The sequence below is a fragment of the Diceros bicornis genome, chromosome 6 (genome assembly GCF_020826845.1).
Source record: "Diceros bicornis minor isolate mBicDic1 chromosome 6, mDicBic1.mat.cur, whole genome shotgun sequence".
Lineage (NCBI taxonomy): Eukaryota > Metazoa > Chordata > Mammalia > Perissodactyla > Rhinocerotidae > Diceros > Diceros bicornis.
The window spans coordinates 27,957,873-27,975,233 of NC_080745.1; the positions used below are offsets into that span (position 1 = coordinate 27,957,873).

Sequence of the window (17,361 nt, forward strand, 5' to 3'; positions counted from 1 at the left end):
TGATTGGGCAGGGGTGGTGGTTTAAAAACAAAAACAAAGACACCCAAACCACTCCTTGACATTCACAAAATAGCTAATTCGCCAAACCTTCATTTTTGTCAATTTATTTAGAAAAAAATTAACATGGGCAAATGAGATACCTCAGTGTTACAACAGAGTATAGAAATGTCTAGCAATAGTCAAATAATTTGATCTTTAAATACAAAATAACCACATGAACACCTAATATACAGGTTTCATCTGAATACATATTTATTAGATAAATATTAGAGGTTGTCACATCATCTAACTACATACAGCTTTGCAAGACTAGAAATCACAATTAGTTTTTTGACCAGTTTAAAGTATGAAATGGTTGCATTGTACATACATGTACAAAGACAATGAGTTTCTGTGGGAGTTACTTCAGGCTGCACTGTGGGTGTGTTTATGGGTACGTGTGAATCACCTGCGATCATGATATCAAAAATTATACAAAGTATGAATTTGGTTACAATTTTCCTCTGAAATCCCCGTTTCTTTTCATTATTTCCATAGCACCCTAAAAATACACAGGTGGCAGGACTAGTACACTGAAGCTAAATAGTACATGTAGGTAAAATAAAAACAAAACAGAACAAAACCTCCTTTGCACACAGGGTCAGAGTATCTTACATGAGTGAGACAAATGTGGAGGAACCTCACAGACGCTAACAAACAGGATCTAGTTTTTCCACGTTAAGATGGAGTTCAAGCCTTTTTTTTGTTTGTTTTGTTCCTTAAAATAAAAACAATACACATTCCAAGGAAAATGAATGCATCTGTTAACATGTCTCTATTTCTCATTTACATATGTACACACGTCCCTTGAGTCGCTGCTGCTGATGTCGCCCTATCTGGATGGGTCAGGCGGAGGGAGCAGACGTGTAGCTCTCTGGGGGGGTTAGGGCTTACGTTAGGAACAAAGGGTTAGAAGTTTCTTAAAAAATAAAATGGCTACAGGGAATATGATACCTGGGTAAAGCTTCAAACCAAGAAGATGGGGAGATTGCCTGTACTTGGGCCTTCCCGCCTGTCGGCGGCGCCCTATCCATCTGGTGGAGTGGCAGCAGACACACGTCTATGGCCTGGGTGGATGCTTGTCGTGGAGAAGTGGCTTGCTGAGGCCTCGTTTTTGCTGAGGTTACTTATGGCTCCAAGTAGTCATCCGAAAGGATCAGGGAAGCATCTCCCCAGAGTTCAGAACCGCCCCTGCTCGGGGAGGCTGTCGTCACCTGAAACTGTCACCAGCTGGGGCTTGCCCCAGCCCTGGATGCCTTCATGCCTCCCTTACCCCCTGGCCTGGCTCCAAAATCACTCTGGAAGAGTACATCCCCAGAGCGCGGGCTTCAGGCACCACGGTTCAGGAAAGCTCTTTGCCGAACTTGCTGGTGGAGGCTCGCTTGGGAGGGGACCCAGGAAACCTGCCTCCGGTGCCGAGCCCACGGCTCCTGGAGCCCAGGCTGCGGGGAGCACGTCGACCCTCTGCACCAGAAAGCTGGGGGTAGGTCAGCGAGCAGAGTGGGAACTCCCAGTAAGAACCAGACGGACCCCAGGCCTTTCTGGGACAAATAGCACGACAGGAAGCAGGAACTTCTAAGGAAGGCATCTGTCAGTCAGTCTGGGCGGAACATTCCCAGATGGCCCGACAGTGTGGCCACCTGCTGGGGCTATCGGCCACTGGGCAAGGACAGCCACGTGCTACCTGGCTTTGTTGTGTCCCTACCAGCCGACTGGGGATGGCTCTAAACAGTGGGCGGCCTGGTCTTCTAAGTCACGGTACAGCCACCATGTTCTTCGTCCCTTCATCTGTACAAATAGCCCTGGTTTTTTTGTTTTTGTTTGTTGTTTTTTAAAAAAAAGGACTCCGTTTTTGTCATTGAGTCAAGGTATTTTAAAAACACCAGCAAAGGCTATAACCAGGTCATGAAAATGTTGAATATTATCAAAGACAATACTAAAATATTCACAAAGATATTTACAAAAGCAATTCTTAAAATAATTGATTTGCATACTGAACACCACGCTGTTTCAAAAAACCTCAACAACAGGACAAAGGAAAAAAGCAGGGCGCGGGGGAGGCCATGGCAGCTGTCCTACGGAAAACCTTGTGCCGCCGTCTGGTACGGTGACTGGAGGTCAACAGCTGAGGTCACCAGCTGGGGCCACCGTTCTGGTCAAATCCAGAGGAGTGCTGGGGACCACCCGCCACAGAGAGGGAGACGGAGACTGAGAACACAGACAGTGGACGGGAGAGCGGGAGAGGCCCCAGGCAGCAGCAGGAAGGGCGCAACGAGTTTACAGACGTGACCCAAGTGACCCGACAGCCCAGCAGCATCACAGGCCATGCGGCTTAGGGGAGCACAGACGAGCCTGAAACAAAAGGGACACACAAGCTACCCAGGAGACTCCGAGAACAGCAGGCCGGATGGAGCCAAGCAGTGGAGGGAAAACCAGAGGCTGCTTCTGCTCGACTGAGCAGGAGTGTGGGGTGAGCTTTCGAGGGCAGAGAAACACAGAGGGAAGGACAGGCTGCCAGCCAAGCGCAGCATCTGAGGCAGCCACAAAGACCACACGATGCTCTCCGGTACATCCCCGCACATGTGGTGCCCGACTGGGCTGGAGCAGGGAGTAGCCTTGAGCATAGAGACGGATGGACAGGGGGGCGGGAGATCCTGCTGGGGAGGAGATACCGATGCCCGGGGATCCTGCTGCTGAGCCCACGCACGCGCCTGAGCCCACATCTCCCCTGCCTTCCCACCATCCCACCTTGCCATCTGGGTGGACAAAGGGGAGGTGGGACAGAGGGAAGTGGGTGTCCCTCGTAACAGTCTTGGGGAGGTGAGGGAGCAGGAGGAAGGAAACAGAACAAATGGAGAGAAATGGTTTGCTTGCTGTCCAAGTCCAACATTCCTTTTCTCCAGATGACTTCGTAGCTTTAAGTTGTGTTTAAAAACGGGGTGGCTTGGAGCAAAGTTCTAAGTTGCCGTTCCCATTTGACTCCGGCTGGCGGCAGCCCCTGTCCCCCAACTAAGGGCACAACAATTTCAGCTGGGCTCTCTCTCTGGCCCTCAATCCCGGGCCCTGGCCTCAGTCCAAAGGTCCCGGAGCCATCCGCTGCATTGTCCTGGCTCTGAGGAGGCCCTGACCCCCTTTCCCACCCGTGCCCAAGCAGGAATGGCACACCCTCTCTCAAACCCAGAATCCTGTCCTTTTTCTCTGCTCTCTGAGAGAGAGTGTTTACAGGGTATCTGGGCTTAGAGGTCAGGGGTCAAAGTGACAACCTTGGCCCCTGAGAGAGTTCTCTTTCCCAGAGGTTTGTGCTTTTCTGTGGTGGGTGGTGGTGGTGGGCGGGCCATTCTCACTGCTGCTAACCGTCACTGCTCCTCCAAGGCTCGGGGCCTGCCTGGGTCTCGGGGGGGCCTTCTCTCAGGCTCACAGTCACTTGAAGGAGGCTCTGGGCCAGGAAGCAGGGAGGCAGGGTTACAGTTTAGAAACTGGAAGAACCTGGGGGCACTGGAGGGTCTTTTGGAATCAGCACACACAGAGGGACCAGGGAGCCGTTGTCAGCGTGTGCCTCTCAGGGGGCTGGCTCCCCATGGCGAGGGTCTTCTCTGGGGCCTGCTCTGGGAGTGGGCTCCAGACCCACACAGCCTTCACAGTGCACCCTCCCGCCCCCTCGCTCTGAGAAGGCCGCAGAAGGGGCGGTCTGAGGGCACGGGCTCCCAGCGGGAAAGTGTGTGTGGGACAGACTGGGAAGGAGGCAGAGTGGGAGGGATGGCCCCGACGGAGGGGTGGGCTTCAGTTGTTCTCAAAGAGAGAGAGGAGGTCATCGTTACTATTGCTCGGCAGGTCGGGGGGGTCCAGGTACGAGAGGAGCTCGTCGGGATTTGTGAGTTCTGGAAGGAGCTGGAAAAGAAGTACAGAAGCCCAGATGAGGTGTCAGCTGAGGGGCCAGGCTGGCCCAGGGTGAGGAATGCAGGGGCACCCCCAGGCTTGTTCATTTTCCCTCTACCTGCCTCCCAGGGTCCTGGCCCAAACAGAGGAAACTAACAGTGCTGGCTGTCCCAATGCACCCAGGCCACTGTGCCAGTCTGGGGCACACTCATGCTTATTTCAAGCCTGGGAGAGAGGCGTCCTCAGCCCACCAGCTGGGAAAGCTCATAGCGGGTCAAGGGGCTTCCTCTTGGTCACAGTGTTCCTCTGGCTCCCTGAGACCCTGCCGTGAGAAGCTGTGGGTCACTCGGGCCTCCCAGCAGAAACCATGTGGCTTTGCACATAAGGCCCGGTGGTCCCCATAGCTCCCACCACCCTGGACCTCTCCCCAGAGCTCACTGCTCCTTGGTGAGACTGTGCCTGACTAGCAGCTCCGCCCTTCCCTGTGGCCCCTGAGCAGAGACTGCAGACTGTCCCTACCCTCTACTGTGAGGTCTTTGGAGTCTTTCTGTCACATGAGGGATCCTCATGAACCTAAAAGCACCCCCACTGGCCTTGTCTGGGGAGGAGAGCTGGGCAAGAATCCAAGATGGCCGCACAGCTAAGTAAACCCCATTCCCCAGAGACTCTAGCACTGCGGGGCTGAGGGTGACAGCAGGGCTGGGACGTGAAGGCCAGCAGTGGCTGAAGACAGGGCAGCCTTCCTCTCTGGGAATCTAGAGCCCAGGGGTGTGGGATGGGAGAGGCAAGTGCTGTGCCCTTCCTGGCTAGCCCTGGCCAGCTGCCCAGCACCCATCATTCAGAGCGTCCCCCTCACTCCACCTTCCAGACCATTCAGGTCTCAAGGTGGGAGTCCCATGAATCTCAGCCGCCCACGTCCACCTCAGTGACCCTCTGGCGTGATCTTACTTCACCCACACAGGGGCCTTTCTCAGAGTGAGCGATGGAGCAAGCAGAAGCACAGGGAATGGGCGACACACGGACAAGAAACTGAAGACAGACGTACACCAGTGAGACAGACAGAGGGACCCTGTCACTCCAGCCCCTCCCCTGCCTTGGGCTAGAGAGTGTGGCAGACACGGAGATGGCAAGCTCAATGTGGGGGGAGAGGGCAGGGGTGGGGTGAGGGGGAGAGAAGGGGAAGGACCCTCCTGTGCTGCCTCCAGGACCTGGGCCCAGAAGGACTCTGAGCACTTGGGGTGAAGGCGGGGCCGGGCTGGGCTGCAGGACTGTGGCCAAGGGGGTGAGGGGGCAGGGGCTGGCAGGGTGAGGGAGGGGACGCTCGTACCCTTGGTGAGGCTTCCCCATTGTGGGGTTCCTTGGTTCTGGAGCCAGGGGAGACTGGATGGGCCCACCCACCACCCACCCCCTCACAGCTGCACCTCCTCCACCCCCGGCCTCAAGCCCTCAACACCCACCCTTGCTCTTGGGCAGGCCCCAGCGCCAGGCCTAGCCCCAGGCCAAGGCGAGTGGCAACCCCAACTTACATCCAGTGAAGGCTCCGGCATGTCAGACGCTCCCTGCGCTCCGGCCTGACCCTCTAAGGCTGAGGAGGGGTTAAAGGTCAGGTCGCTGTGTGGATGGTTGCTGGGAGCGGCCTGTGGCGGTTGCCGGGGAGGCTGGGAAGGAGGAGGAGGAGCCCCACTGTGATGTAATGGAGGCCCTGCCTGGCTGCTGGGGTGTGGGACGTGCAAACCTTGTTGTATGGAGGGATGGGGCTGGTCAGAACTGCCAGCGTGTGGCATCTGTGGAGGAGGAGAGAGCAGGAGAAAAGAAAGGTGAGGTGACGAGGCACAGCGACGAGATGCCCGGAGAAATGAAAACCAAACAAAACCAGGAAAATAACGAACCCCCAAAACAAAGCCTCCCCTTTACAAAGCTGAATGCTTTTTTTTTTTTTTTTTTTTTGCAAAGAAACATAAAAAGTCCTCCTCAAAACCGCCGGTCAGGGAGGCTGTGGAGAGGAAGGCGGGGGAGCCGGCCTCTGAGGCTGCGTGGGCCGGGAGGGAGGCGGCTCTGGGCTCTGAGACAAGCACAGACACTGACTGGCCCTCTGCCTCTCCAGCCCGGACACCATCACAATGAACAACAGCGAGGGCAGGATGGAGAAGGAAAATGGGCATGTTTCCAGGGAGTGGGGAGGCGGGAGGGTGCCGCTGGCAGCGTGGTGCAGATCCCCGAGGGCCGGGGCGGTGGAGAGCAGACACGGACAGACAGCATGGGGCAGGCGTGCAGCTCAGGAGGGGGTCTGAGCCCTCCAAGTGTGCCCTGGGTGGGGGGCGATGCTGGGCACGAAGGTTCCTGCCGAGAGCCCGAGGTGGTGGCAGCCGGGGCCTTGGTGCAAACCCTGCCTGCTGCCTGGGGTAGGGTGGAATTGACCAGAAGTTAAAGGAACAGAGCAGGGGCTTTTCAGTACTGCCAGACCCTTCCTCCTGGCCATCCACCTAGGCAGCTACAGGCCACACCCACAGGGTGCTGAGGAAGGCAGGCACCTCCGTGCCTCCCAGAGCCCAAGGGTTCATCGAGGGCGTGCCTCGCTGAGGTTGGGGCAGGTCGTGCTTCTCTAACAGGTGAACCAGAGGACCCACGCCCTCCATGTGCAGATGCACTGACACACGGGGGCTGTGGGCGGGTGAGATTGCAACTGCCCCTGCTCGTCTGTTGGCTGCTCCAAGCAGCCCCTTCTTCAGAGCTCAGATCTCAGAGAGAAAGGCCGAGCCCAAGCCCTCACCCCACTCCCAGCACCCCTGACAGACCCCCGGCCCCACCTGCACTCTGCTAATGAAGGGGAGCTCACTGACTGGCCAGGCCGCTCAGTCGGAATGCGCAGCCCAGTGACCAAATGTCTCCTTGGTCTTTCAGTGCCCTCCTCCTCACCTCGTCTTCTGGGCCACACAGACATTTACACTTTCTTCCTTCGTGAGTTTGGAAATGGCAGCCACATCATCTCTGATCCTCTCCAGACTCTAGTTCCCCTTCCCCTTTCTCTTAAATGCTATTCCTCAGGCCTTGCTCTGGGCTGGCCTCTGCTCATGGTCCAGGTGGACCCACACAGCACAGTGCCCCTCCAGCCCGGGCCCTAAGAATGGGCGATGACCACATGACCATGGGGTTGGTGACCTGGGGGACCGTGTGTGGGATGCACATGAGGTGAGAAGGACCAGGAGAGGCTGGAGGAACAGCTACCACAGCTGTCAGTATGAGGCCAGCTTCTGACTCCCACTCATGCCTGTGGATGCCTCACAGTGTCTATTCCGGGGGGGGAGTGGGGGGAGCAGGAAGCAGGGAGGGGCTCTATACTCCTGGGGCAGCCCACCCAGGACAGACAGTCCCTGGATCTCTGACACTCTTGGCCCTGACATCTTGCTGGAATGTCCCAAAGCCTGGAGGAGCAGGTGCTCTCAGGGACCTGCTGATATACCAGTCAACTTGACACCTGGTTGGGAGGTGTCCTTGGGCGAATCAGTGTCTGGATGGAGCCCTCCTCCAGTCCCCATGTACATGGGACTCCTTCCCAGCCGCATGCTCCGCTGGGGGCCAGGCTGCTCTGGCTGGGCAGCTGTGGGGGAAGTTTATCTGTGACTGCACGACCCCACCTTGCACAGCTGTACTTCTGGGTCCAGTTGCTGTCTAGAGAGAGCCCAGAAATGGGGAAGGACAGTGCATAACTGGGGAGCATCCTGGGGGACTGTGAAGTCAACTCCTGGGCTTAGGTCCCTCTGCAAAGAATCCCAGGGGCAGGGCTAACGAAGCAGGAGAAAGCCTTGTTGGACACAGGAAGCATACAGCATTCTGCTGCCATTTTCCAGCGGTGGGAACTGTGAGGGCTTAGCATGTGCAATGTGAATGTGTGTGGGGTGTGATCTGGGTGACTCCTGGGTGTGGAATGCTGAGATCCTGAGGAGCAGGGCTGGGAAAGGGGGGCCAGGAGTGAGGCCCCCAGAAGTTGGAAGCCCTACGGGGCAGAAAATAACTTGCAAAAATGTGGCTGAAGCCCCAGGAAAGCAGCTATTTCTGACTTGGCATCCTGGGGTCCCACGGCCAAGATGATACCGTGCCCCTCACCTAGAGTGAGTCCTTTTGGTGAATAGTCACTCTTGCAGAGAACTGGGCGGCTCAGGCCCACAGGCAGCCCCTGATCCAGTGGCAGAGCCAACTCCAGTTGGAACACACTACAATCCAGAGGCCCCTTTCTTCCAGGCCACGTGATGGAGGATGAGAGGGCCTGGAGTGGTACCTTCTGGTGTAGGCCCACCCAACCCCACTGCTAGACACTGGCGAGAGCCCTGGAACCTTCTCTCTGGCTGGTGTGGCCAGGACCTTAGTGACTGCCCCTCCCCTCCTGGGCCTCCTCCTCCTAAGGTGAGAGACCAGGGACAGACAGAATAACGGAGGCCTCAGACTTCAGCCTCCAACTGTTCCTCCTCCATGCAGGCGTTGCCAGGACGTGTGCTCCACTCACACATGGCCAGGGCCTGTCTGGCTCACACCAGGTACAAGGCCCGGCCAGGAGCGCAGGCTCAGGAAACGTCTGCTAAATGGAGTAGAACCCTCCACTGCTCACTAGACGAGGACTCGGAAGGCAGCCAGGCCTCCTACCGCTGCCGTCGGGGCCACAGGAAGGGGAAGCCTCTGGACGGCACCGGACACCTTACCCGCGAGAAGCTTTCTCAGCAACACAGGGTATGTGTTAATAAATGTGAAACAGGACGAGAAGGGAACACTCTCAGTATATGTAGCCTTCCCAACATTTCTTTTTGCAGGAGTGGTGATACCTTGAAGATTCAGACCCCTGGGGAGTAAGCGCCTAGTTTGGGACAAAATTCTAGATGGCTGGAGCTATCTAAATGGCTGTAAGAGTGTGTGAAAGTGGGGGAGAGGGTGGGCGGGGGTGTGGTGTGTGTGTATGTGTATGGTGGGTGTGCAGGGATATATGGGGGCATATGTAGTGGGTGTGCACACGTGCATGTGTATGCACAGAGAGTGTGTGCAGGGAGGAGACTGAAGCTTCCCCCATCTCCTGAGAATTCCATGTCCTGGGTGAAACAGCCAAGTCCAAGGACCCTGCTGGGCCATGACCCAGCCTCGGTCAGGCCTCTCCCTGCCTTCTGAGCTCCCAGACCCAATCCTCAGTCCTCCCCTTTGCCTGGGAGGGAACTAGGCAAACATCAGAAAGGTCCCAGAGGGAGCCCTCCGCCCCTGTCAGCCCCACACAAAGGCGAGGAGGAGGTACTCACAGTTTCCTGCATGGGGTGACTGAGGGGCTTCTCAAGGGCGGCCATGTTGTTGGGCATGTCCGGAGGGTGGGAGAGCTGAGGGGGCCCGTGCATGAAGTCGTTCATGGACGTCCCGCCGGGATTCCCATGGGGGAAGTCAAAGTTGCCATGGCCCTGGTAGTTGTTGCCTGGGAGGGAACAAATGGCAGGGGGTGGGGTGTCATCACCCAGAGGGAAGATGTCGCCTCCGGGGATCAGGCAGTGTGTAAATTAAGAACCAGGTCGTGTCCTCCTGGGAGGCTGAACTGGCTCCTGCAGACTCAGACCTCCAAGCTGTACAAGGGGGCAGCGATGCAGCCTTCTCCATGGGGCTCAGCACCCCAGATCATGTGCTGTTCTACAGCTGCGAGGAAGGGCAGAGTGGGAGAAAGGGACGGGCCAGGTTCCTGTGGTGGCAGAGGACGTGGAATGAGGCCCAAGTCTCAGCCTTCCACAGGATCTGCTGAGCTAGGCCCCTGGGTGGCTGCACTTCATCACTGGGATGACCAGGCCTCGAGGCGGAGGCCGGGATCTGCCAGGTCCATGAAGAAAGCTGTACAGACTCAACATGACATCATAGAAGCCAGCTGTCTGGCCTCGTGGAGGCCTCCGTGGAGGCCACTGCTCCCTCCAGCACGTGGCCGTAGCGAAAGGTCGGAGGATCAGTACGCTGCAAACTGGGGCCATCGGCATGCTGTGGACTCGGGCTAGATGGGCTAACCTCTCTGGGCCTCTATCCTCCAGGAGCCCTGGGGCACTAAAAGCAGGGATCCTGTGGGGGAGCTGCATCCTGAGTTTCAGGGTGGGTACTTTCTAGGAACCGAGGGCAGTAGGGGTGAAGCTTGGTCTTGGCAGCAAGGAGAGTAAGAGGGTAGTAACAGTGACCTTGGTGGCCAAAGGGTGGAGCTCCAGGCCCCTAGACTCTGTCCCTGGGACGGTGAGACAGCTGCAGGGACAAGGAAAATACAGACGTCAGAGAGAAACACGGGAGGGCCAGGGGAAGGGCCAAGACCTCCAGGTGGGAGTGTTCTCTGCTAGTGGCCCCAGGGAACACTTGGGCTGGGAAGAGGTGGCAGTTGTGTTCCTAGCAAAGCAGGCTCTGAAGCCACTGGGCTTGGCACCTGCCCAGAGTCCAGGAGCTTTCAGGAGAGAAGGCTGGGCAGGGTGGGGTGGGAGAGGCAGGAGGTTGGCTGCTGGGGCAGCTCCTCACTCCTGCCTTCCCAGCTGGGTGCCAAACCTCAGGGCTGGATGAAACCAGGTGGGTGGACCAAGAGGGGAGGAAGGCGCTGCTTGGGACACTGTACCCCCAAGTCCAGTGACGTGGGATTGATTTTTGGGAGAGTTACCTCTGCCTCTTCACACCACACCCGCCCTGCACCTGCCACCATCAGCCCAGAAATCCTGTGCCCCTGCTGGGACTTGGGGCTGCCATCCTCCCTCCCTCCTGGTCCGGCATCACTCACCTTGGCTGCTGTAGTCGTTGGAGTTGGTGCCCCCGGGTGGAGGTGGGAGAGGGTAGGGGGACGGGCCAGGGCCCAGAGCTGCGATCATCTCCATGACATTGGGCATGATCATCTGGCTGGGACTCATGGTCTTGAACCGCTTGGAGGGGATACCATCAGGGTCATCCTTAATGTGTAGGTCTGACTTGATGGGCACTGGCCGCCAGCTGCACGTGGGGTCGATGGTGACCTCTTCAAACTCGGAGCTGGGGGGAGCAAGGGGGCAGAACTAGGCTCTGGGGTGTGGGGCTTTGGACACCAGAGCCTCCAGCTTGGACAGACACTGAGGCGTCCTTGCCCAGGCCCCCCGCCCCCTTCTCACCATGCTCTGCATATGATAGAAGTGTGGGGACTTTTCACATCTTTTGAGAGACGGGGAGACTGTGGCTAGGAAAAGCAAGTGGCTGGGCACGGGGCAACTGGCCCCAAGGCCTCCCACCCAGGGAGTGGCTGTTGGGGGCACTATCAGCTTCCTGCTTTGGCTGAGTTTGGTCCTTTCTGGAAAGTTCATTTGCTCCCAGGTACAGTCACCGAGAGGTGAGAGATGTGGGCAAGCGGTCTGCCAGCCTGGGGAGGGGAGAGGGTCTTGGGGATGTCCATGTGTCACCTTGTCCCATGTAGGCCAGCATGCCCGCCCCACCCCACAGGCCCCTAGCTGGGCCCACTTACTGTTGGATGGCGTTCAGGATGCCCCACATGTACTGGTCCACCTCCAGGCCCTCGAGCAGAGCAGTTTTACTGCAAAAGGAGAGAGGAGGGCTTGACCTTTGCTCCTGGACCCTAGGGGGTGTGGGCACAGCCCACCCCTCCACACTGTGTCTATGAGACCCTGTCCCTGCCACTGGTTACTACTGGAGGCACTGACAGGAGAGGGCAACCTTGTGACAGCTTGATACAGAGGGACTGCACACAGGCCCCACAGTCTGAGCCCTCTGCTGTGTCTGGGTTCTCTTTTGCTTTAGGGAAGGTAGAGCGGCTGGACCCTGAAGAGCAGGGCCAGAGGGGCCCAGCGGAGGTGAGGAAGCTTCTGCTGGGGGGTGTTACTCACTTGCACACAGGACACCTCCAGGTCCCTCTCTCGCAGTTCAGCTGCAGGTACGACTCTAGGTCAAAGCACTGTGGAGACCGAGAGACAGACAGACAGACAGATGAGATCAGAACTCGCAGGAACCGCCTAGATGCAAGGCTACTGCCTCTGGGACCCTAATGAAGACCCCCCACCAGGGCGGGACACAGGTGGTGGGCTGGTTGTTGGGTGGGGTGATGATCATGCTGACTTTCTGCTGAGTCCCTGCATGCCTCTGCCTGGTCCTCCTCACACCACCCCCCGTGCCCCAGGTGACCCGTGCCTATGTCCTTCAGGAAGCCTTCCTGATGCCCCCGCAGCTGCCCTTCACTGATCCTGCCCCGTGAGAGCCCCTCCACTGAGGCTGGGGGCAGCGTGGACTCCGGCCTTCCCATCAGCCCAGCCCAGGCACCGAGAACACACCCAATCTGGTTCATCACTGTGTGTCAGAGAAATAAAGCAACCAGATGTCCACCTTCCCTGCGACGTTCTCCCAGAAGGAGGGAGGCAGGAGGGAAGAGGGAGGAAGGAGGAAGTCTCCTGCCCCACTACAGGCCCTCGGGACCAGCTGTGTGTGCTGCTAGGGCCAAGGGTTTGCCCAGCCTGGCCCCGCAGCCTCCTCTGCCTCCCAGCCCACCCTGCACGCTCATACCCAGGCTCCCCAGGGATTGCTTCTCACACCCCTCTTCTGAGATTCCTTCTCAAGCAGCCCCTGCTCAATGAATCTCGCCCACCCTGGGTTGCCCAAATTTGCTCTGTTGTAGCCACCCAGACTGTGACACTCATTCTACCCATTTCCTGAGCACCTGCTTGGGCAAGGCCCTGGGACACAGCAGAGACCAGGCAGAGGCGTTCCCACTCTCAGGTCCTGACCCAGCCATGGCCAGATGTGTGGGACTTCCAGCAGGCACCTGACATCTGCCAGGGTAGGGACTGTCTAAATCTGGTTCTGTAGCCCCCGTGAGAACCCAGCCCTGAGCATGCAAAGATGCTCAAAGGACAAATGATAGCTGGAGTGAGTGAAATCTGCTGCTGATGGCCACGATGTCCTTCAGGGGTCAGAAAGAGGCCCCACTGCTCCCTCTGCCTAACCCCTCGCCACCCCAACCAGACTCCAGGCTGTTCCTCTGCAGCTGTGCCTGTCGGGACCAGTCACCTGGACGTGCTTGCAGTCATGGCCTCGAGCAGGCAGCTGGATGCGCCGGAATGTGATGGGGCACTTCAGAGACACCTTGATGGCCGTCTGCTCCACGCCATCCTCCCCGTTGAGGGTCGTGTTGCCCGACGAGGCAGCCACGCTGCTGAAATTCCGCTTGACTGTGGGGTGGGGGGCACAGGTGGATGAGGAGGCAGGGCCATCCTGCACACACTCCCCACGGCCTCATGCAGCTGAAACACCCTGGTCCTCCAGCCCCCTAAACCCTGGGCGGTCCCGTGAATAACTTCAGTGAACCCCGGCCCGATCAAAGGGGAGCTCGGGACATCCAGCACTCTGGAACAGCAGCTCCCAGGTGCAGCGTGTGTAGAGTACCGCGCCCCTGGAGGTGGCCCACCGCGCAGTTCCCCAATCTCTGCAGAACGGGCCCCGCCCTCACTAGGATGGGCACTTTCCACAAAACTTGCAGAAATCCAGTCTGGCCCTTCCTCACTGATTTTCTGGGTCAGTGGAGAGGCCCCTCAGGCACTTCTGCACTTAATTCTGCAAGTGTGGAAATGGGAATAGACAACTGCCTGGCGGGATTCTAGGGTTCAGGAGGTAATGTGAAGAAGCACAATCATAGGTGAAGCAGAGGTACCCCTCCCAGCATGGCGCCCCCTCAGAGTGGTCACCTAGATGTTTTCTCCAAAGCAGTGGACCGAGCCAAGTCCCTCCCTCTAGAGTTTAGGTATGAGCTGTGGGGTGGGGGTGCCAGTCTGGAATCCACCCCGTGCCTCCCTCTCAGTGAACATACCACTTGTCAGTTCCTCCCATCCTTCCAGGTGATCACCTCCTCCAGGAAGCCTGCCTGGCCTGTCTATACCACGGCATTTTGTTTTAATCTGCCTCACGTCCTATGCTGTGAGCCAGGCAGGTCAGAATTCCCACCAGGTCTTACAGTACCGCACTCATCTCATCATCCCCACAGCCCCAGCAGGAGGGGCAGGAGTTGGGGGTGGGGGCTGGTGCCAAGGAAGACTCAGGGCCCAGTGTGTCGTGCATGGAGCCAAAGGTTGGTCCCGGGTGGATGGCGACCACTTCCTGGCCCCAGATACAGCGGGGCTGGGGGCTGGCTCTCGCTCCCCGTGCCCCCACTCACTTTTGGTGATGCAGTGCTCTGCGGGCAGGAGGCGCTTCTTGAGGAGACCTTGCAGCACGGAGCGCACGGAGGGCCGGTGGACCAGCTGCAGCACGAAGAGGTGGGACTGCCGAGAAAGAGTGGATGCTCGGTCCCTGCCCCATGGTCCTCATCACCCTGCCCCACCTGCAGCCACCTGCACCAGTGCCCGAAGGCCCCTGGAGGCCAAGCGCAGGAGAGGGCCCATGTTCACAGTGATGCCACTCTAGGAGCGGGTCTCCCTGGACCTGGGAGAGAGCCCTCAAGGCCCACGATGTGCCCAGAGACCTGTGAGCCTGGGGACCCAGGCTGGGGTCACTACCCAGGGATAGCTGCCTCTGCTCTAGGCTGACAAGACTGACTATGACACTGAAATACCCCTGGGACAATGTTATGAGACACCGAGCATCAGGACTGGAGCCTGCCTCACTTCCTAACCTCACCCACCACTGCTCCCCATCATGTGTCTTCCACCCTTCCTGCCAGAAGGCAGCATCTCTGTCTTCACTCCTCCAGGAAGCCTTCCAGGACTGCACACCCTCATAAGCCACCCCAGACTCCTCACTCTGACAGCATCCTCCCGTCTTGTGACTCCTATCTCCTGGTGGACTCAGCGCACAAGGGCAGGATCTGTGTCTCCGAGAGGGGCCAGCAGAGTGGGATAGGCAATCTCCTTCTATGTAGGTCTCCTAGCAAGCCCTGTGTGCCAGGCCCTGATCTCTGGGGAAAGGAGTGTGGCTCAGTCATGGTCTCATATCACAGTCACAGTGGAAGGACACACATGCGCACACACATGATTCTAGGGCAGTGGGTGGGTAAGGAAGGGAGAGAGCTAACACCAGACTCGGTGGAGTTGGGTCTAGGGGAAAAGGTGATGAGAACATAAAAATTTCTTGTAGGGCTGGCCCCGTGGCTTAGCAGTTAAGTGCACACGCTCCGCTACTGGCGGCCCGGGTTCGGATCCCAGGCGTGCACCGACGCACCGCTTGTCCGGCCACGCTGAGGCCACGTCACACATACAGCAACTAGAAGGATGTGCAAGTATGACATACAACTGGGGCTTTGGGGAAGGAAAAAAGGAGGAGGATTGGCAATAGATGTTAGCTCAGGGCCGGTCTTCCTCAGCAAAAACAGGATTGGCATGGATGTTAGCTCAAGGACAATCTTCCTCACAAAAAAAAAAAAAATTTCTTGTAAACAACGCCAGAAGAGAGCCGAGCTTTGAGGGACACACAGAACTTCACCGACAGAAGGTGGGGGTGAGCACGGTAGGGAGCGTCCAGGAGGGGCTACAGGAGTAAGCAGAGGCGAGCGTGCAGACAGCACAGAGGCTGTGGTGTAAGAAGGGACGAGGGCACGTCTAAGGCCAGAGCATGATGGCTTTGGGGGCCCTCCTCAGTTTGTTTTATTCCACAGCCCTGGGGGACTGCTGAATGTTTCTGGAGAGTTTCTGAAAGACCACTTTGGCGGCCGTGGAGAGGGGGATGGAGACCCAAGGACGATGCTGAGAACTAGAGGGGGAGAGACCCTCAGCCCCGCCAGGCACACTCACGCAGCAGCAGGCCGTGACGGTGATCTGGATGGTGTTGCGGCCCGGCTGGCACACGTGCTTGAGGTGCAAGGGCTTGTGGGAGGTCTTGTTGTCGCCGCGCTCGATGGTGAGCGGCGTGGCGTTCACGCTGACCTGCACCGAGGCCGGCCAGTTGGTGTTCATCTGGCGGTCCTCGTGGTGGTAGCACTTGAACTGCAGCTCCAGGTCAGACCTGGGGGTGGGCGTGAGGCTCAGGTGGGCTCTGCCAGGGGGCTGCCTGTGGCCTTGATGATGCCTGGCCAGGCCACACACCCCTAACTCGCCACAGCCCCATGAGTACCTCAGGACCCCATCCTCAGCTGCGACTGCTCTACCAGCCTCCCAGAACTCTCCTCTTACCCTGCCCACAGCTCCAATCAAAAGCCATCCCAACAACCCAATCCCCCCCACCTCCCACATATCGTTCACTCCAGCTGCCCACAGCTCCAATCAAAACCCATCCCAACAACCCAATCCCCCCCACCTCCCACATATCGTTCACTCCAGCCACACCCCACAGCTCTGGCTACAATCCCCCCCCCCACCCCCTCCCCGTAAGGCGACTCCTGTTCTCCCAGGACAGAGAAAGAGGGACAAAAAGGATAGACACTAATTTGACAAGACCAGCTGGGAGACAACTGTTAGAAGAAGCACCCCAGGCCAAAACCATGTCCGGTTCAGCTGCCCCCGAGGCGGGCCCTGAGGACACAGCACTGAAGGAGTCCCCATGAACCCAGCAGTGACCACGTACGTGTGAGAACCAAGCGGGGCCAGCAACCAGGGTCACGGGAGGCCTCCAGGCGAGGGCACTCGCGGATGAGCAGGACCCTGCACAGGGTCTCTCCACCCTCCTGCCTGAGCGTCTGACCTCTCGAGCCCACCCCAGCTCTATCTCCAGTCCTCTCTGCAGCTGGCTCAGTGAGGTCGAGGCAACAGGCCAGCTGTGTGTGCAAGCGTGCGCGCGCACGTGCCCAGCTCAGACCCATCTCATGCCATCAAGGTGCTCACTGGGCAGCTGAGGGGCTCTACTCACAGGCATCGTGGTGTGAGTCCTGCCTGAGGAGGAGGGACTGAGGGTGGAGACACCAACGGATTCTGGCATCCAGAGGCCTGGGCCAAGTCCCAGCTCTGGCCCTCGCCAGCTGTGAGGACTCCCCCAAGCGAATCAACTGCTCTGGCCTCAGTTTCCTCACTGTCAGTGGGGCAAGCATTGCCCACTCACAAGAGCAAAGGAGATCAGGTGTGGGAGGGGTGGAACACAGGGCCTCGCCCAGCAGGCGTCCTGCAGACCCTGCACCCAGCGCGTTCAGATGTTTGAGCAGCAGCCCTGCTGGGGGCCAGCCCCTTGCAATCTGTCGGGCTTGCCGGTCCCGTCTGACCCAGCCTGCTCCCACTCCAGCCTCATCTCTCAACACTCCCGCCTCTGGCCATGATGAGCCACGTTCAAGCTCCCCCTTGCCAATGTAGTAAGTTGAATTCGAACACCTCCTTCTCAGCTTTATGTCTGAGCTAGCCACCTTTTTCCCCGGGAAGTTGTCCCTGACCACTCTTTCAGGACTAGGGTGAGTGACAGCTGCTCCCTGACCTTGGGCCACTACGCCGAGGCTGCTCGCCTGTCTCCCTTGCACCTGCAGGTTCCCCAGGGCCTGGCACAGGGCAGGGCCCAGTCAATGACACTGCACAGGTGAAGGTGGCAGGT

The 17,361-nt window shown here is 58.1% G+C and overlaps 1 protein-coding gene across 7 annotated transcripts in view; it reads right to left on the reverse strand.

Moving 5' to 3' along the window:
- Positions 1-228: 228 nt before the first annotated feature.
- Positions 229-17,361, reverse strand: part of ZMIZ1 (zinc finger MIZ-type containing 1) — a 237,203-nt gene continuing 220,070 nt past the window's right edge. For 6 of the 7 annotated variants that reach the window (XM_058543098.1, XM_058543100.1, XM_058543097.1 and 3 more), the window contains 9 exons: positions 15,645-15,855; positions 14,075-14,180; positions 12,934-13,094; positions 11,760-11,827; positions 11,381-11,449; positions 10,673-10,917; positions 9,192-9,358; positions 5,442-5,699; positions 229-3,927 (listed from right to left, as the gene is read on the reverse strand). In XM_058543098.1, the coding sequence (XP_058399081.1) occupies positions 3,820-3,927; positions 5,442-5,699; positions 9,192-9,358; positions 10,673-10,917; positions 11,381-11,449; positions 11,760-11,827; positions 12,934-13,094; positions 14,075-14,180; positions 15,645-15,855 (1,393 nt within the window). In that variant the 3' untranslated portion in view covers positions 229-3,819. The remainder of the gene's footprint in view (positions 3,928-5,441; positions 5,700-9,191; positions 9,359-10,672; positions 10,918-11,380; positions 11,450-11,759; positions 11,828-12,933; positions 13,095-14,074; positions 14,181-15,644; positions 15,856-17,361) is intronic. The other variant, XM_058543101.1, reaches the window with a different exon arrangement.